The following is a 12,613-nucleotide window of genomic DNA, read 5'->3' as shown; positions in this document are numbered from 1 at the left end:
GCCCCTCTGGCCCCGCCGTGCGGCCGGAAGTTCCGGTGGCGGATCGCTGGACCGGGCCCGAGCGGATCGGGGCCTCGGGCTGCGGGCTCGGGCTGCGGGCGCAGGGCGGGCCAGACGCGGAGCCTGGGAGCGAAACCCAGGCTGTGCCGCGCGGCGCCATGAAGGGCAAGGAGGAGAAGGAGGGCGGCGCGCGGCTGGGCGCCGGCGGCGGAAGCCCCGAAAAGAGCCCGAGCGCGCAGGAGCTCAAGGAGCAGGGCAACCGGCTCTTCGTGGGCCGCAAGTACCCGGAGGCGGCGGCCTGCTACGGCCGCGCTATCGTGAGTGCGCCCGCGCCGGGGGAGGGGGCCGGCGTCCGGGCCAGGGGAGGGGGCGGGGCCCGGGCCCGGGCTTCGGCCCTGCGACCTTCCCGGAGCCCCGGCCCGGCCATTCCCGCCGGACCTTCGGAGGCTCTTGGTTCGTACGCGGGGGCGTTGGGGCCCTGAGAGCTAAGTGATGATCTTGTTTCAGTCGGGTCAAGGCCGCGGCCCTCGAGCCAGTGCTGGTTGTTGGAGAAGTATGGTGGGTGGGAGCTTCAGGTCCCCGGACCGAGGACCAGGGATCCTTGTCCCCTGAGAACCCCAGGCCCAAAGCTGGGGATCTGCACAGGTCTACGAAACTTAGATTGACAAGATCTCCTGGGAGTCAAGAGGGTGGGCTCATGAAGGCCTCAGGACCGGGAGTTCACCCTCCACCAGCCCTCAGTCCGCAGGGGCTGAGAAGTTTCTGGTGTCTTGATTCTAGCCATGGGGTCTAAAATGGGAGAGGGCCTAGGACGGAGAAGGGGCACAGAGCTCCCTCCCTCACACTGGCCGGCCTGGCCTTGGTCCCCAGACCCGCAATCCTCTGGTGGCAGTGTACTACACCAACCGGGCGTTGTGCTACCTGAAGATGCAGCAGCACGAGCAGGCCCTGGCCGACTGCCGGCGGGCTTTGGAACTGGACGGGCAGTCTGTGAAGGCGCACTTCTTCCTGGGGCAATGCCAGCTAGAGATGGAGAGCTATGACGAGGCCATCGCCAATCTGCAGCGAGGTGGGCCTACAGGTTGTCCGCTTACAGGGGCACCTGGGACCGGCTGGATGGACTGGCCAGGTGACCTGAAGCCCCTGTTCCCCCAGCCTACAACCTGGCCAAGGAGCAGCGGCTCAACTTTGGGGATGACATCCCTAGTGCTCTGCGCATCGCCAAGAAGAAGCGCTGGAACAGCATCGAGGAGCGGCGCATCCATCAGGAGAACGAGCTGCACTCCTACCTCACTCGGCTGATCGTGGCCGAGCGGGAGAGGTGGGCTGTGGTAGTGGCAGGCTCCAGGGCCCCACCCACCCCCAAGTCAGCACTCCGGGGTTAACTCTGAGTCAAGAACACAGGTGTTTATTGAAGGCCAACACTGGCGAGCAGGAGATGGAGGGAAGCAAGACCTGAACGAGCCCAAGGTTGGGGTGGAGTGTGACCTCTTCTGGCCAGACCCATTTCTGATTGGCTCCTGGTCGACCCCCAGGGAGCTAGAAGAATGCCAGCGGAACCATGAGGGTGATGAGGACGATGGCCACATCCGGGCCCAGCAGGCCTGCATCGAGGCCAAGCACGTGAGGGTGCCCCAGCCCACGTGTGGATGTGTGCGTGTTTGTGTGCCTGTGATGGGAGGGTGCCCGTGCCTGTGCTGGGGGAAGGGGGATGGGGCATCCGGCCCACGCGTAGCTGCCTGGTTCTTCACAGGACAAGTACTTAGCAGACATGGATGAGCTTTTCTCCCAGGTGGATGAGAAGAGAAAGGTAAGGTGTCTATCCTCTGGGTAGCAGGAACTGGAGCAGTGTCTCCACCCTGGTGCCTGACCTCACCGCATGTGCTGCAGAAGCGAGACATCCCGGACTACCTGTGTGGCAAGATCAGCTTTGAGCTCATGCGGGAGCCATGCATCACGCCCAGCGGCATTACCTACGACCGCAAGGACATCGAGGAGCATCTGCAGGTGAGGGCCCACGGGTGTTGGGAGCAGGACCCATAACCACTGAGCATTTTCTGACCCTGTTGTCACTGCACACTGCAGCGCGTGGGCCACTTTGACCCTGTCACCCGGAGCCCCCTGACCCAGGAACAGCTCATCCCCAACCTGGCCATGAAAGAGGTCATTGATGCGTTCATCTCCGAGAACGGCTGGGTGGAGGACTACTGAGGCCGGGCAAGGGGCCGGGGCTGCCTGCTTTGCCTAGTGCCCTGGCCCAGGAGGGCCTTGGGGCAATAGCTCCCAGTCCCTGTACATAGTTTGTGTCCCTAGATCCGTGCCCTGGTGTCCCCAACCCCACCCTCATCAGTTCTGCTGCTGGACCATGAGCCCCACCTCCACCCCCATGTGGGCCAGAAACAGCAGGTGAGGGTGGGCTGCTGCCACCACTGTCCTGTAATAAAATCTGTGAGCACTATAGGGGTGTGTGCTGGTGTGTGCTGGGCTCACCAGCCGCCCACTCTGGCTAGCCGAGGAAGGTAGAGATGAAGACACTGGTGTCCAGATTGAGTGTGGCATGCCACCACCGGTCAGGGAAATACAGCACCTGGTGGGGGGTGAGGGTGGGGCACAGGGATTAGTTGGGGTGGGGGCGTCTGGTCCAGCCTGGCCCCTTCCTGCCACCTACTGACCTCCCCAGCCTGGACGGTGCACTCCAGGGGCCTCGCAGATGGTGCCAGGGTTGGGTACGTGTCCTGAAGCCAGGTCAGTGTGGTTTTGTTGGGATGGAACTCTGGTGTTTTCTCAGGGGGGTATAGGAACCAGCGCTGAGGGTGAGAGCAGCAAGGTCACTCTGTTGCAGTCAGTAAGCCCCAAACCCTGGCGCCCAACCTCTCCTGACCTTGCGGCCGTAGATGACCTCTGAGAACCCGGGCCCATGCCAGTGGAAGGGCACCCCAGAACCAGCTCCTGTGGGGTCATTTATGAGCAGCTGCTGATGCAACCCAACTTACAGTCTTCTCTTCCCTTCCAAATCCCTTTGCAGATACCCACCTGCAATTCCAAAGCTGTAAGCAATAGTGGTACCCAAAAGGCTAAATGGTGGTGGAGAGTAGTGCTGAAACAGCGATGCCCACTCGCTGAAATTGTTGTCCCCAAAGAAATACAAGGTGTCTGCCAACCAAGAACACAGGAGGCACAGGGTTCTTGGCACCTGGGCACTTGAAGTGCCCCCATCCCACTCCATGGCCAACCAAATCGAACTCACCGTTGCCCAAGGAGGTAGGGTCCTGGGGATGCAACAAGTGCTCCACATACTCCTGGAAGGGCAGGTCCACTGCGGGAAAGGGGATGATGAGGACTGGTCGAGGCTGCCTGCAAGATGCTGGCAAGCAGGCTGGGCTGCAGGGTGCGGCCGCTCACCTTTCCGGTAGGAGTAGGTATTGGCAGTGCTCAGCCGAACCACGGTGTCCCCAAACGAGGCCAGTAGCCTTTCTCGGGAGCAGAGGGCCCGGAACCTCTGAGGAGATGGGGAAAAGACTCAAGGGCCGGGCCCAACACGGGGGTGAAGTGGCCAGGAGGGGCGCCAGCACTCACCGAGTTGTCTGTGAGCCCCTGCAGGATGACGGGTCTGGAGAAGGCGTAGCTGCAAGGGCGGAGTCACGGCCCAGTCTCGCTCCCGCCCGCCCGCCGGCCCCGGCCCGCCCGCGTTAGCTCAAAGTGGGGGAATCTTGGGGGCCCCGGGCGGACGGGTCGGCGAACAAGGGCGTGACAGCAGCGCTCCAGGGCACGGGCACTGGGGTGTGGGAGGGGTCGCCAGTGCGAGGGGGCGCACGTACTGCTGCACGAACTCGGAGTAGCTGAGGTCGGCCCGACGCTCCACCGCGCAGCGCTGCTCCTCCGCCGCCTCACCACCCTCCATCGCCCGCTTCCCCGGAGCCGCGCCGGGCCAGAGCCGCCAGCGTCCACACCGCTAGCAGCAGCAGCGGCCGCGCCCCCGGCGCCATGAGCCCGCCGCTGCGACGCATGCCGGGAGCTCCATCGTCGTGGCAACGGCGCCGGCGCCGGGCCCGCCCCGGACGGGAGGGGATTTCCGGAAGGCGGTGCGAAGGCCGCCGGAGAGGGGCTCGCGGCCGCCGCGGTTCCCATGGCGACGCGGCCACCCTCCCATCACAGTCCCATCCGCGGCACGAGCGAGCGGCGGGGGACAAGCGGCCTCAGACTGCGGCTCCTGCTTCCTTTATTTGCTGCCCACGCCCGGCCCCTCCCGCCCCGAGCCCAGCGCCGGCGGGTCAGGAGTACTCGCACAGGTGGCCGCAGCCCGCGGGGCAGTGGGAGCTGCCCTCCAGCCACTTCATGATGTGCTGCAAGTGGCCGCCGTGACTGCAGCCCTGGCACCACACGAACAGACCCTTGACCACGTGGTGGCAGACGGCGCACATGCTGGCGCAGCGGTGGCACCGGTCGCAGACCCAGCCGCGGCTGCTCATGGGCCGCTTGCAGTGGCTGCAGTTGACGTGCAGAGTGGTGGACGCCTGGTTGAGGCAGCTGATGGCGCGGCTGGTGCTGAGCTTGACCACCTGGTTGGACACGTTCCAGAGGCAGAAGCGCTGCAGCAGGTCGATGTAGGACGCGTACCAGTGCTCCTGGTGGTGCAAGGAGGGGAGGGAGGCAGAGGCCTGGAGGTGGGCACGCTGTGGGGCTCCCCCGGAGTGCGCTGGGTGCGGGGGGGGGCAGGGAGGCCCTCCCCACCTCGTCCCAGTCACCCACCTGCGTCTGCTCGTCGATGTCCTTGCGCACACGCTCGCCCAGCACAATGAGCACAGACACAGCCATCTGCACGTCACCCTGCTCGGCATAGAAGCGCAGCATGTCACACACCAGAGCACTGAAGAAGTCAGGTGGCAGGCGCGTGTCGTAGAGTGCGTGTGGGATGGAGATGAGCGAGAAGGAGGAGTCCACGGGCGCCAGGGAAGCTGCGTCAGCCTCGCTGCCGCTCACGTGGGGCGAGTCGGCCTTGTCCTGCAGGTGCTCGGGGCCAGGCGGAGTGTCCACTATCTCATGGCGTAGTGGGAAGGCTTCCTGGGGCAGCACGTACTCCGGCTCCTCCGCTGCGAGGCAGGGACGGGGAAGGCGAGGTCTGAGCCTCTGGCCCCACCTGCCACCCCTGCTCCCGCAGCCCCGACTCACGGTGTGCATGTTCCGGGTCCAACAGGTACAGCTCCTCCTCCTCGCCCTCCACGTCACCCAGCAGGTAGTCTGCAGGCACGTCGCTGCCTTCTGTCTCTTCGTTATCTGCCCGTGGGGGGGTGTTCCAGAGCCGCTGATTCTGGGATGCCCTGGCCCCGCTCCCATCAATGCCCTGTCCGCCCCCCGGCCTACCCTCGTTGGTGATGAGTGTGGCTGAGGAGTCAAGCAGCACTGTGTCGCTCCGTGTATCACCCTTGCTACGGTCCAGCCTGGTCTCGCTGCCCAACCCTGGGGCCATATCCTTCAGGTTGAAACTGGGGGCAGGGAAGGCCAATGGGTAGATGGGCTCCAACAGTTCCACCCTCTGAGGCGAGCCACCCCCGGATGTCTACCTGTTCATGAGTGGCACGCCGCAAGAGCTGCCCTTGCCCACGCTGTGGTTGAGGCTGGTGGCAGACGCCAGGCCAGGGCTACAGTAGATGATCCGCAGCATGGTCCAGGTCTGTGCTACCTAAGGGCGGGCGCCAGGCACTCACAAGGACGCCCCATGCAACCCCCCCCGACTCCCAATGTTCATCTGCCCTAGGCACCCAGTGTCCTGGTCCACCCCAGCTGGGGAAAATGAAGCCTAGTCTCCATCCTACAAGGGGAGAGAAAGCAGCAGAAACTGGAGGCAGCCAACATGGAAATGAGCGTGCGGTCCCAGGAAGACAACAGGAAGCTACGTGGACCTCTGTGGGGTTAGACACCGTGGGAAACCCAAAGGAAAAATATGCCACAAGAGGGGGCCTGAACACCGCAACGCCCCAGGCCTGCACCCCAATGATGGCACTGGCATCTGGTCCACTCCAGGGTACGGGGTACCCTTAGTTACCAGAGTGCTGGCTGGTGGTGCCAGCCTCCAGAGCTGAGCACTGAACCCAGGGCAGGGTCTGGGTGCAGCAGTTGGGGGAGCCCCCAAGGTCACGGTCCCTGGCCCAGCCCACCTACCTGGTTGCGGCCAAGCTCCCGAGCCACTTTCGCATTGTGGTCACAGAGCTCGGCCAGAGGCCGACCAGCCAGGGCATAACGCTCAGCGGTGTCCACAAACCAGCTCATGCTGCCACTGCCAGGCTCTATCTCAAAGACGCTGAGGGCACTAGATGCGAGGCCCACAAAGGGCTCGGCAGGGTCAAGCTTGCGCTTGAAGAAGATGGGGTGGCGCCGATCACCGGCATAGGGCTTGCGCCCAGACTCGGTGGCCACTAGGCTCTCCTTAGCGGCAAAGGCCAAGTCCCCAAAGAGGCCATAGCAGAGGCCCTCAGGGTTGGCACGCTCAACAGGCTGGCTGGCATCACGGAACAGGTGCTGGCACAGTGTGCTGTCCTTAGAGCCGGAGAGCAGGAAGGAGGGGTCATGGGGGTGGCGCCAGGCAATGCCTGTTGTGACGTCGCGGTGCTCCTCAAACATGGCAGCCGGGACAAAAGGCCGGCGCACGTCCCACACATAGATGTTATGGTCCACCATCATGGAGCAAGTGGCCAGGTGGTGGCGGCACTCAGGCCGCCACTTGACGCGGGCTACTGAGGCGATGGTTTGCACGCAGTGCACCTCCTTGGCACGGTGTGTGGTCATGTCCCAGACCTTGACCATCTTGTCACGCCCACCTGTGGCCAGCCAGCCCCTACAATAGATCCACGAAGCCCTCAGTGTCCTCTCCAGGGGTGGGAGGGCTCCCCACTCTCTGCCTCACAGGTCTGGAGGCAGCGCCTCCGTGAGCCCGCCCATGCCACCCTGCTGCCTGCGCCCCACGCCACCCCACCCCACACCTGTCCTCAGGGTGCCAGTCGCAGCAGAAGACAGGCCCGTTGTGGGCGGTGAACATCCTCTCACAGCGGTCGGGCCGTCGTATGTCCCAGAGCTGCACGTTGCCGTTCTCGAAGGTGGAGGCGAAGGTAAAGTAGTCGCGGATGCTGAACTGGACGTCCCGCACGCTCTCGGACTGGCCTGCGGGGGGAGGTCCATGGGGGGAGAAGGTGAGGGGCTCCAGGAGAGAGAGCAGCCAAGGGGGGAGCCCTTGCAGAGACTGTGGACTGCTGTCACATGCCTGCCTGCGGCCAAGGCGGGGAGGCCTAGAAGGTGGAGTAGACACGTCTAAGCCTGCCTGGGACAGGTAGTGGAGAGGAGAGGCTTCCTGGAGAAGATACAGTAGATCTGGCCAGGGAGCAAGATGCCAGGCATCGTGTAGTTTTTGAATCAAACACCTGGACCTCGATTTTCCCCTGGACGGTGCCTCTGACATCAGTTCTTGCACAGAGCCGTGGCCTGGCTTCAGGACTGGCTATCAGCACTGAGCAAACGGGCCTTGCTGTGCTATCTGTACGCACTGCCCTGAGGGGGCCCCAAGGAGGCCTGGGTGAGGGTGCCCCAACGTCTGCCTCAACGCTTCACCTTCAGCCCCACGGGACTGGAGACCTTAAAGGTCTATGTCCACCCCCATGGACCACCACCCCAGCAGCCTTCGAGGACTCTAGCTTTTCCACAGCACAGGTAGCTCAGGCTCTGTCTTGAGAGGCCCCCAATTCTCTGAGGCGACTGAGGTTTCCGCCTCATGCTTGGGTTGGTCTCTGCAAGGTGGGCAAGGGATAGCTGTCTCAAGACCAGGTGTCGAGGAGCTGGGCCTGCTGGGAAAAGAACTGGGGGGGGCCAGGCAGCATACCCCTCCTCCTCCCCATCCCTGAGCTGGAGACCCTGGAGGGCCCGGTGGGCTTCCTGCCGTGAAGTGGCCTGGAGCTCCGAGGCAGGACCAGAGGCAGCAAAACCGACCCTCTGCTCAGCGGCTCAGGTTGGCTCTGCCCCTCGTCCCATAGCCTGCCCCTCCCGCGCTGATCCTCACCCACTTTTTTAGTACTTTCTGGGAACACATCTGGAGGCCTGTGACACACCCAAAGCACTTCTCCATCTGCCCGACCCGCCTCCGGGGCCTCACCCGAGAAGGTGCTGACGGAGTCCTTTCTGCGGAGGTCAAAGCACTTCATGAAGCCGTCCTGGGAGCCGCTGAGCAGCACGTGGGCCTCGGTGGGGTGGAAGCAGACTTTGTTCACCGTGCGCTTGTGCTCCGTGAACAGCTGGTCCTGCTTGTTGCGGGATGGCCGTCCCAGGTTCCAGGTGACCACCACGCCGTTGGTGGCCGCCGTGGCCAGCAGGTTCTCATCCATCTGGTGCCAGACCACGTCTGCGCAGCTCAGGTTGAGTGAGGGCTTGCGGCCCACACGGAGGTTCAGCTTCTCCACAAACTGCTCGTCCTCAATGGCATAGATCTTGAAGATGCTGCGGCCCGCCACGACCACCTGGGCGGCATCACGGCACACGCTGATGGCGTTGGCTGGGGCGTCCAGGTGGCAGTGCATAGTGCGGCCCGTCAGCGCGCTGCCACCCAGGGCCGTGGTCACCCGTGACATCTTCTCCATGGCTGCACGGGTGGTGGGGACAGGAGGTCGGTGCAGTGGGCTGGCCTGGTCGGCCTGGAGGGACCTGTCAGTTGAGACCCCTCACCCTGGTTGGATCCCCCAGAATTGCTTGCCCTTGGGCGGGTCAGTCTTGGTGAGCCGGCCCAGAACAGTTCGCTGCTGCTCAGTGAGGCGGACACATCGCTGCCCCGGAGCTCGGCCCGTCTGCCTTCCGGGAAGACCCTACCTGGTCAGTTGATCCCGTGCCAGCGCTCCATCCCCGCAACAGTCCGATCTGGGCGGCCAGTGGTCTTTCGGTCAGTCAGTCCCCGCAAGGAAGCGCGGTAGTTCCCCCCAGTCCACACAGTGCGTCCCGGGGCCTCCGGGGAGGGGCAGAGGGGCGCCGGGGACACACACGGACGTCAAGGACCAAGCTGTTTAGGGAGCTCGAGGGCGCTGGCCGGAAGAGAGGCCGGCGGCGCGGGGGAGCGGAGGCAGCGGGAACTCGTTCGGAGGCTCGGAGAAGCCTCTCCCTCCGCGGGCACCAGAACCATTTCCTAAAATTGCCGGGCCGGACCTGGCCGGAACCGCCGCGCCGGAAGCAGCCCTTCCGTTTCCCGTCCCCACCGCCCCGCTCGCCGGAAGTGGTCCTTGTCGCCGGCGTCTCGCCGGAAGCGGGCGCCCACACCAAACACGTTCCGGATCAGGGAGCTGAGCTGATGGAAGCGGCGGTCGAGGCGCTGCCCTGGCCTCGCCCGATTCCGCCTCTGCGCTTGGTCTTGGCCACCGTGTTTCAGTGCGCGTGTCCGCCTCTCCCCCAGCAAGTCCAGCCAGCCCTAACGAGTCCCGAATCCCTCCCCCGGACGGCAACCCCGCGCAGCCGCAGGCGCCGGCCTCTCCTGGCGCGCTCGCAGCCGAGCCGGCTGCGTGGGCCGTGGCTGCGCGCTCGCTCCTCCGCACGCTTCGGGCCTCGGCTCGAGACTCAGGCTTCCCGAGGTCTTCCCCGGCCTTCGCGGCCAGCTTGTGGCCTCCGCAGTCACTGTCGCCTCCGCGGCGCTTGTCGGAACGCGTTCCTTTGTTTCTCGCTCGTGTGTCGCGCGCGCGTCACCCCCCCGCAGGCCGGGGTCGTGCCTGTCTCGGTCTCCACCGACTTCAGGGCCCGGCAGAACCTGCCCCTTCACACGACCCGTGCGATCGAATGACCCTCTCTGAGCCTCGCTTCCCTGGTTTTGAGTCCTGTTCTGTCCTTGCTGCGCTGTCTGATTTTAAGACATCCCTGCCCTCTCTTGAGTAAGCTCCGTTACTGATGCGCCAAACAGGGCTCATTTATGCCCTTCTGGCGGGGTGGACTAGATCCTAGATTTTTTTGTCTTTCTCTTTTTTTTTTTTTTTAAAGATTTTATTTATTTATTTGACAGAGATAGAGACAGCCAGCGAGAGAGGGAACACAAGCAGGGGGAGTGGGAGAGGAAGAAGCAGGCTCATAGCGGAGGAGCCCGATGCGGGGCTCGATCCCATAACGCCGGGATCACGCCCTGAGCCGAAGACAGACGCCTAACCGCTGTGCCACCCAGGCGCCCCTTTTTTGTCTTTCTTAAAGATTTTATTTCTTTTTTTGAGTAAGAGACAGTGCGGGCTTGAGTGGGGGGAGGGACAAGCAGACTCCCCGCAGAGCAGGGAGCCCGATGGGGGGCTCGATCCCAGGACCCTGAGACCATGACCTGAGCCAAAGTCAGACGAGCCACCCAGGTGCCCTAAGAGCCTGGATATTTTGAAGTTAATATTATATGTAATGACTTTAGCACCATTCACTTCCCCCACAGGCGGTGGAAGGTTAGAGACCTTCTGTGTTGGTCACTGCTGTTTCCGACCTGGTAGGTGGCATGGGGCCTGTACGTGTCAAAAGAACCAGTAAGTCTGACGAGTCAAGAAGTGCCCAAGACTCCAGAGCCTTGGGCCGCCCAGAGCAGATACATGTTCCCCTGCCATGGTCTGATGACCTGAAAAGAACTCAGACACGTGTTTTTACAACTTTTTTAATATATATTTTTATAAACAGGTCACGTGATAAAATAGCACAAGAAACACTTACCAAATATAAGGTTATATCTTCCGCATATACAGGAGAATGAGGTCGTTATGTACAATAAGAAAATGATTTTAGGGGTTGGTTGGTTTTGTTTTCCTCTCTCCCCTTAATTTTTCCTCCTACAGTCGTTGGAAATATCACAGCTTCAGTTGTATTAATACTTTGGACAAATGGGCAGCTGCCTCCTCCCCACGAGGGAGCTGTGAAGAGGAGGGGCTGAAGACACTGGCTCCTGACCACCTCAGCCCCGGAGCCTCCCGCGGGCGCTCCAGGACAGGGAAATCTTTGGGCTGTTGAACTCTTTCTCTGCTTCAACAGCATCTCTCGCTCGCTCTCGCTCTCTCGCTCTCTCGCTCTCTCTCTCACTCTCTGGCTCTCTGGAAACTGGTTACTTTCTTCCAACCAGATGGGGGGGCGTCCCGAGATTGGGTGTGGGCACTGTACTTCCTGGGGCTCAAGGTTGGGATAGGAAGGGGTCCCAGCCCCCTCCTCAGCAATTGCTAAGATGTGCCAGCATCCCCCCAGGACTCGCATGTGTCTTAGGAGTGGACAAAACTTGGCCAGAGCCCATTTGGGCAGGCGGAGTTTTGGGAAGCTGGGGAGGGGAGGGGGGCAGCTAGAAAGGAGCCCTCCCTCCTCTGGATGCTGAGGGTGTGCTGGCCACTTGTAAGACGGGACTTGCTGGCTGGCGCTGATCCTGAGCCTTGGCTGGGGCCCGCGTGTCCAGCTCCCACCTGACAGAGACCCGCCCAGGATACCGTGTGGCACTGAAGAGGCTGGGCTCCGCTGGCTACAGGGACTGTAGTGTGAGGTCCACTCGGGACTACGTGCAAGGCCTGCTGGGCCTGAGGGTCGCTCCAGCTTGTGGTCTCTCAAGGTGGTGGTGTCCCCGCCCCCGGGGCTGAGGTAAGCTACAGCTGGCTCCCTTAATGTTGATTTACAGCAAGATCGTGGTCAGCCAGTCTGTCCCTCCCTCAAACAGTTCTTCCCTAGCCTGGCCCAAGGACCTGTAGGCCTGCAGGTGGGGGTGGGGCGAGCAGGGGGCTGCCTCATACAGCGGCAAGGAAAGGGGGAGGTCTCTTGGGTCAGGCTGGCATGAGGTGGGGCAAGAGCGGGTGGGACTTGGGCTCCTTGGCGGGCCATGGCTTTGGCGGTGGCCTGTTCCCCCTCGCACCCCTCCGAGGGCTCCAGGCGCGGTGCAGTGGAAGATGCGGGAAGCCCTTGGGGCTCTTCTGGCCCCTGTGTCCTGGGGTACCCAGCTCCCCTCAATCCCTCTGGGCCCTGCCCGAGATGGGGGGACAGCGGGGAGACAGAGCGGGGTGCGGCGGGGAAGGCGGTAAGGGCAGCCGTCGGGAGAGCTCGAAGCGCCCCCTAGGACCGAGCCCCGCGCCCCCACCCCCCAGCGGGTGGACGAAAGATGGAGGCGGCTGTGGTGCGGTGGAGGGCGGGCGTGCAGTGTGGGCACGAGGGGCATGCACAGAGTCCCCGAATGTGCGTGCGTGCGTGCGTGGGGCTGGGCCCGCCCGCCGCCCCTCCCGGCCCGGGCGGGGACAGGAGGGGCGCGGGGCGGGGCTTTCACTGGGTTCGCCCTGCCTCCGCGCTGGGCCGCGGGAGCGAGGGCTCCCCTGAGGGCAGGGCCGGGAGAAGGCGTCCCCGCCCCGAGCGTGGCGGCTTCCTGCGCCGGGACGGGGAGGCCCGCGCTACTCGATGACGAGACAGCCGGGCAGGTGCTGCGAGAAGTACTTGAAGAGCTCGGGGGTGGCCCCGGGGCAGTTGGTCAGCTCCAGCTCCTCCAGCTCCTGCAGCTGCACCAGGCCCGACAGCCCCGTGGTGGTCAGCAGCGGGCAGCCTGCAGCGGGCGAGAGGCGGGGCGGCGGCTGAGCGCGCGGCGCGAGGGCACCGCGAGGGCCGGGGCCGGGCTGGGCGG

The 12,613-nt window shown here is 63.6% G+C and overlaps 4 protein-coding genes across 6 annotated transcripts in view; 1 reads left to right on the top strand and 3 right to left on the bottom strand.

The window, feature by feature from the left end:
- Positions 1 to 11: 11 nt before the first annotated feature.
- Positions 12 to 2,460, top strand: STUB1 (STIP1 homology and U-box containing protein 1). 2 transcript variants are annotated; one of them, XM_034670701.1, is made up of 7 exons: positions 12 to 317; positions 871 to 1,069; positions 1,156 to 1,321; positions 1,536 to 1,653; positions 1,754 to 1,810; positions 1,891 to 2,007; positions 2,086 to 2,460. In XM_034670701.1, exons 1-7 carry the CDS (start codon positions 159 to 161, stop codon positions 2,209 to 2,211), a joined length of 942 nt encoding a protein of 313 aa, XP_034526592.1. In that variant the 5' UTR covers positions 12 to 158; the 3' UTR covers positions 2,212 to 2,460. The 2 variants fall into 2 exon arrangements, with proteins under 2 accessions (XP_034526592.1, XP_034526593.1); XM_034670702.1 differs by having other exon boundaries at positions 13 to 317; positions 1,536 to 1,623.
- Positions 1,387 to 4,047, bottom strand: JMJD8 (jumonji domain containing 8). The gene is given in 10 exon segments (XM_011226179.2): positions 1,387 to 1,911; positions 2,491 to 2,587; positions 2,673 to 2,807; positions 2,882 to 2,949; positions 3,034 to 3,153; positions 3,248 to 3,316; positions 3,403 to 3,499; positions 3,577 to 3,625; positions 3,819 to 3,890; positions 3,892 to 4,047. Coding segments are annotated over 9 exon segments (807 nt in total). The 5' UTR covers positions 4,008 to 4,047; the 3' UTR covers positions 1,387 to 1,911; positions 2,491 to 2,506.
- Positions 4,048 to 4,202: 155 nt separating this feature from the next.
- WDR24 (WD repeat domain 24) lies at positions 4,203 to 9,197 on the bottom strand. Of its 2 annotated transcripts, XM_034670700.1 has the most exons (9): positions 8,845 to 8,986; positions 8,138 to 8,620; positions 6,978 to 7,155; positions 6,160 to 6,832; positions 5,562 to 5,680; positions 5,362 to 5,483; positions 5,170 to 5,274; positions 4,750 to 5,090; positions 4,203 to 4,625 (listed from the first exon to the last, which is right to left on the bottom strand). In XM_034670700.1, the coding sequence occupies exons 2-9, from the start codon at positions 8,616 to 8,618 to the stop codon at positions 4,272 to 4,274; spliced, it is 2,373 nt and encodes a 790-aa protein (XP_034526591.1). In that variant the 5' UTR covers positions 8,619 to 8,620; positions 8,845 to 8,986; the 3' UTR covers positions 4,203 to 4,271. The 2 variants fall into 2 exon arrangements, with proteins under 2 accessions (XP_034526591.1, XP_002920214.1); XM_002920168.4 differs by having other exon boundaries at positions 8,138 to 9,197.
- Positions 9,198 to 12,130: 2,933 nt separating this feature from the next.
- The window catches only part of FBXL16 (F-box and leucine rich repeat protein 16), an 8,779-nt gene continuing 8,296 nt past the window's right edge, over positions 12,131 to 12,613 (bottom strand). Inside the window, exon 5 of the mRNA XM_034670698.1 lies at positions 12,131 to 12,563. Coding sequence (XP_034526589.1) covers positions 12,387 to 12,563 — 177 coding nt within the window. The 3' untranslated portion in view covers positions 12,131 to 12,386. The remainder of the gene's footprint in view (positions 12,564 to 12,613) is intronic.

The sequence above is a fragment of the Ailuropoda melanoleuca genome, chromosome 10 (genome assembly GCF_002007445.2).
Source record: "Ailuropoda melanoleuca isolate Jingjing chromosome 10, ASM200744v2, whole genome shotgun sequence".
Taxonomy (NCBI): domain Eukaryota; kingdom Metazoa; phylum Chordata; class Mammalia; order Carnivora; family Ursidae; genus Ailuropoda; species Ailuropoda melanoleuca.
Note: the sequence above shows the minus strand (reverse complement) of the source record. Positions and strands in the feature narration are given on the sequence as shown.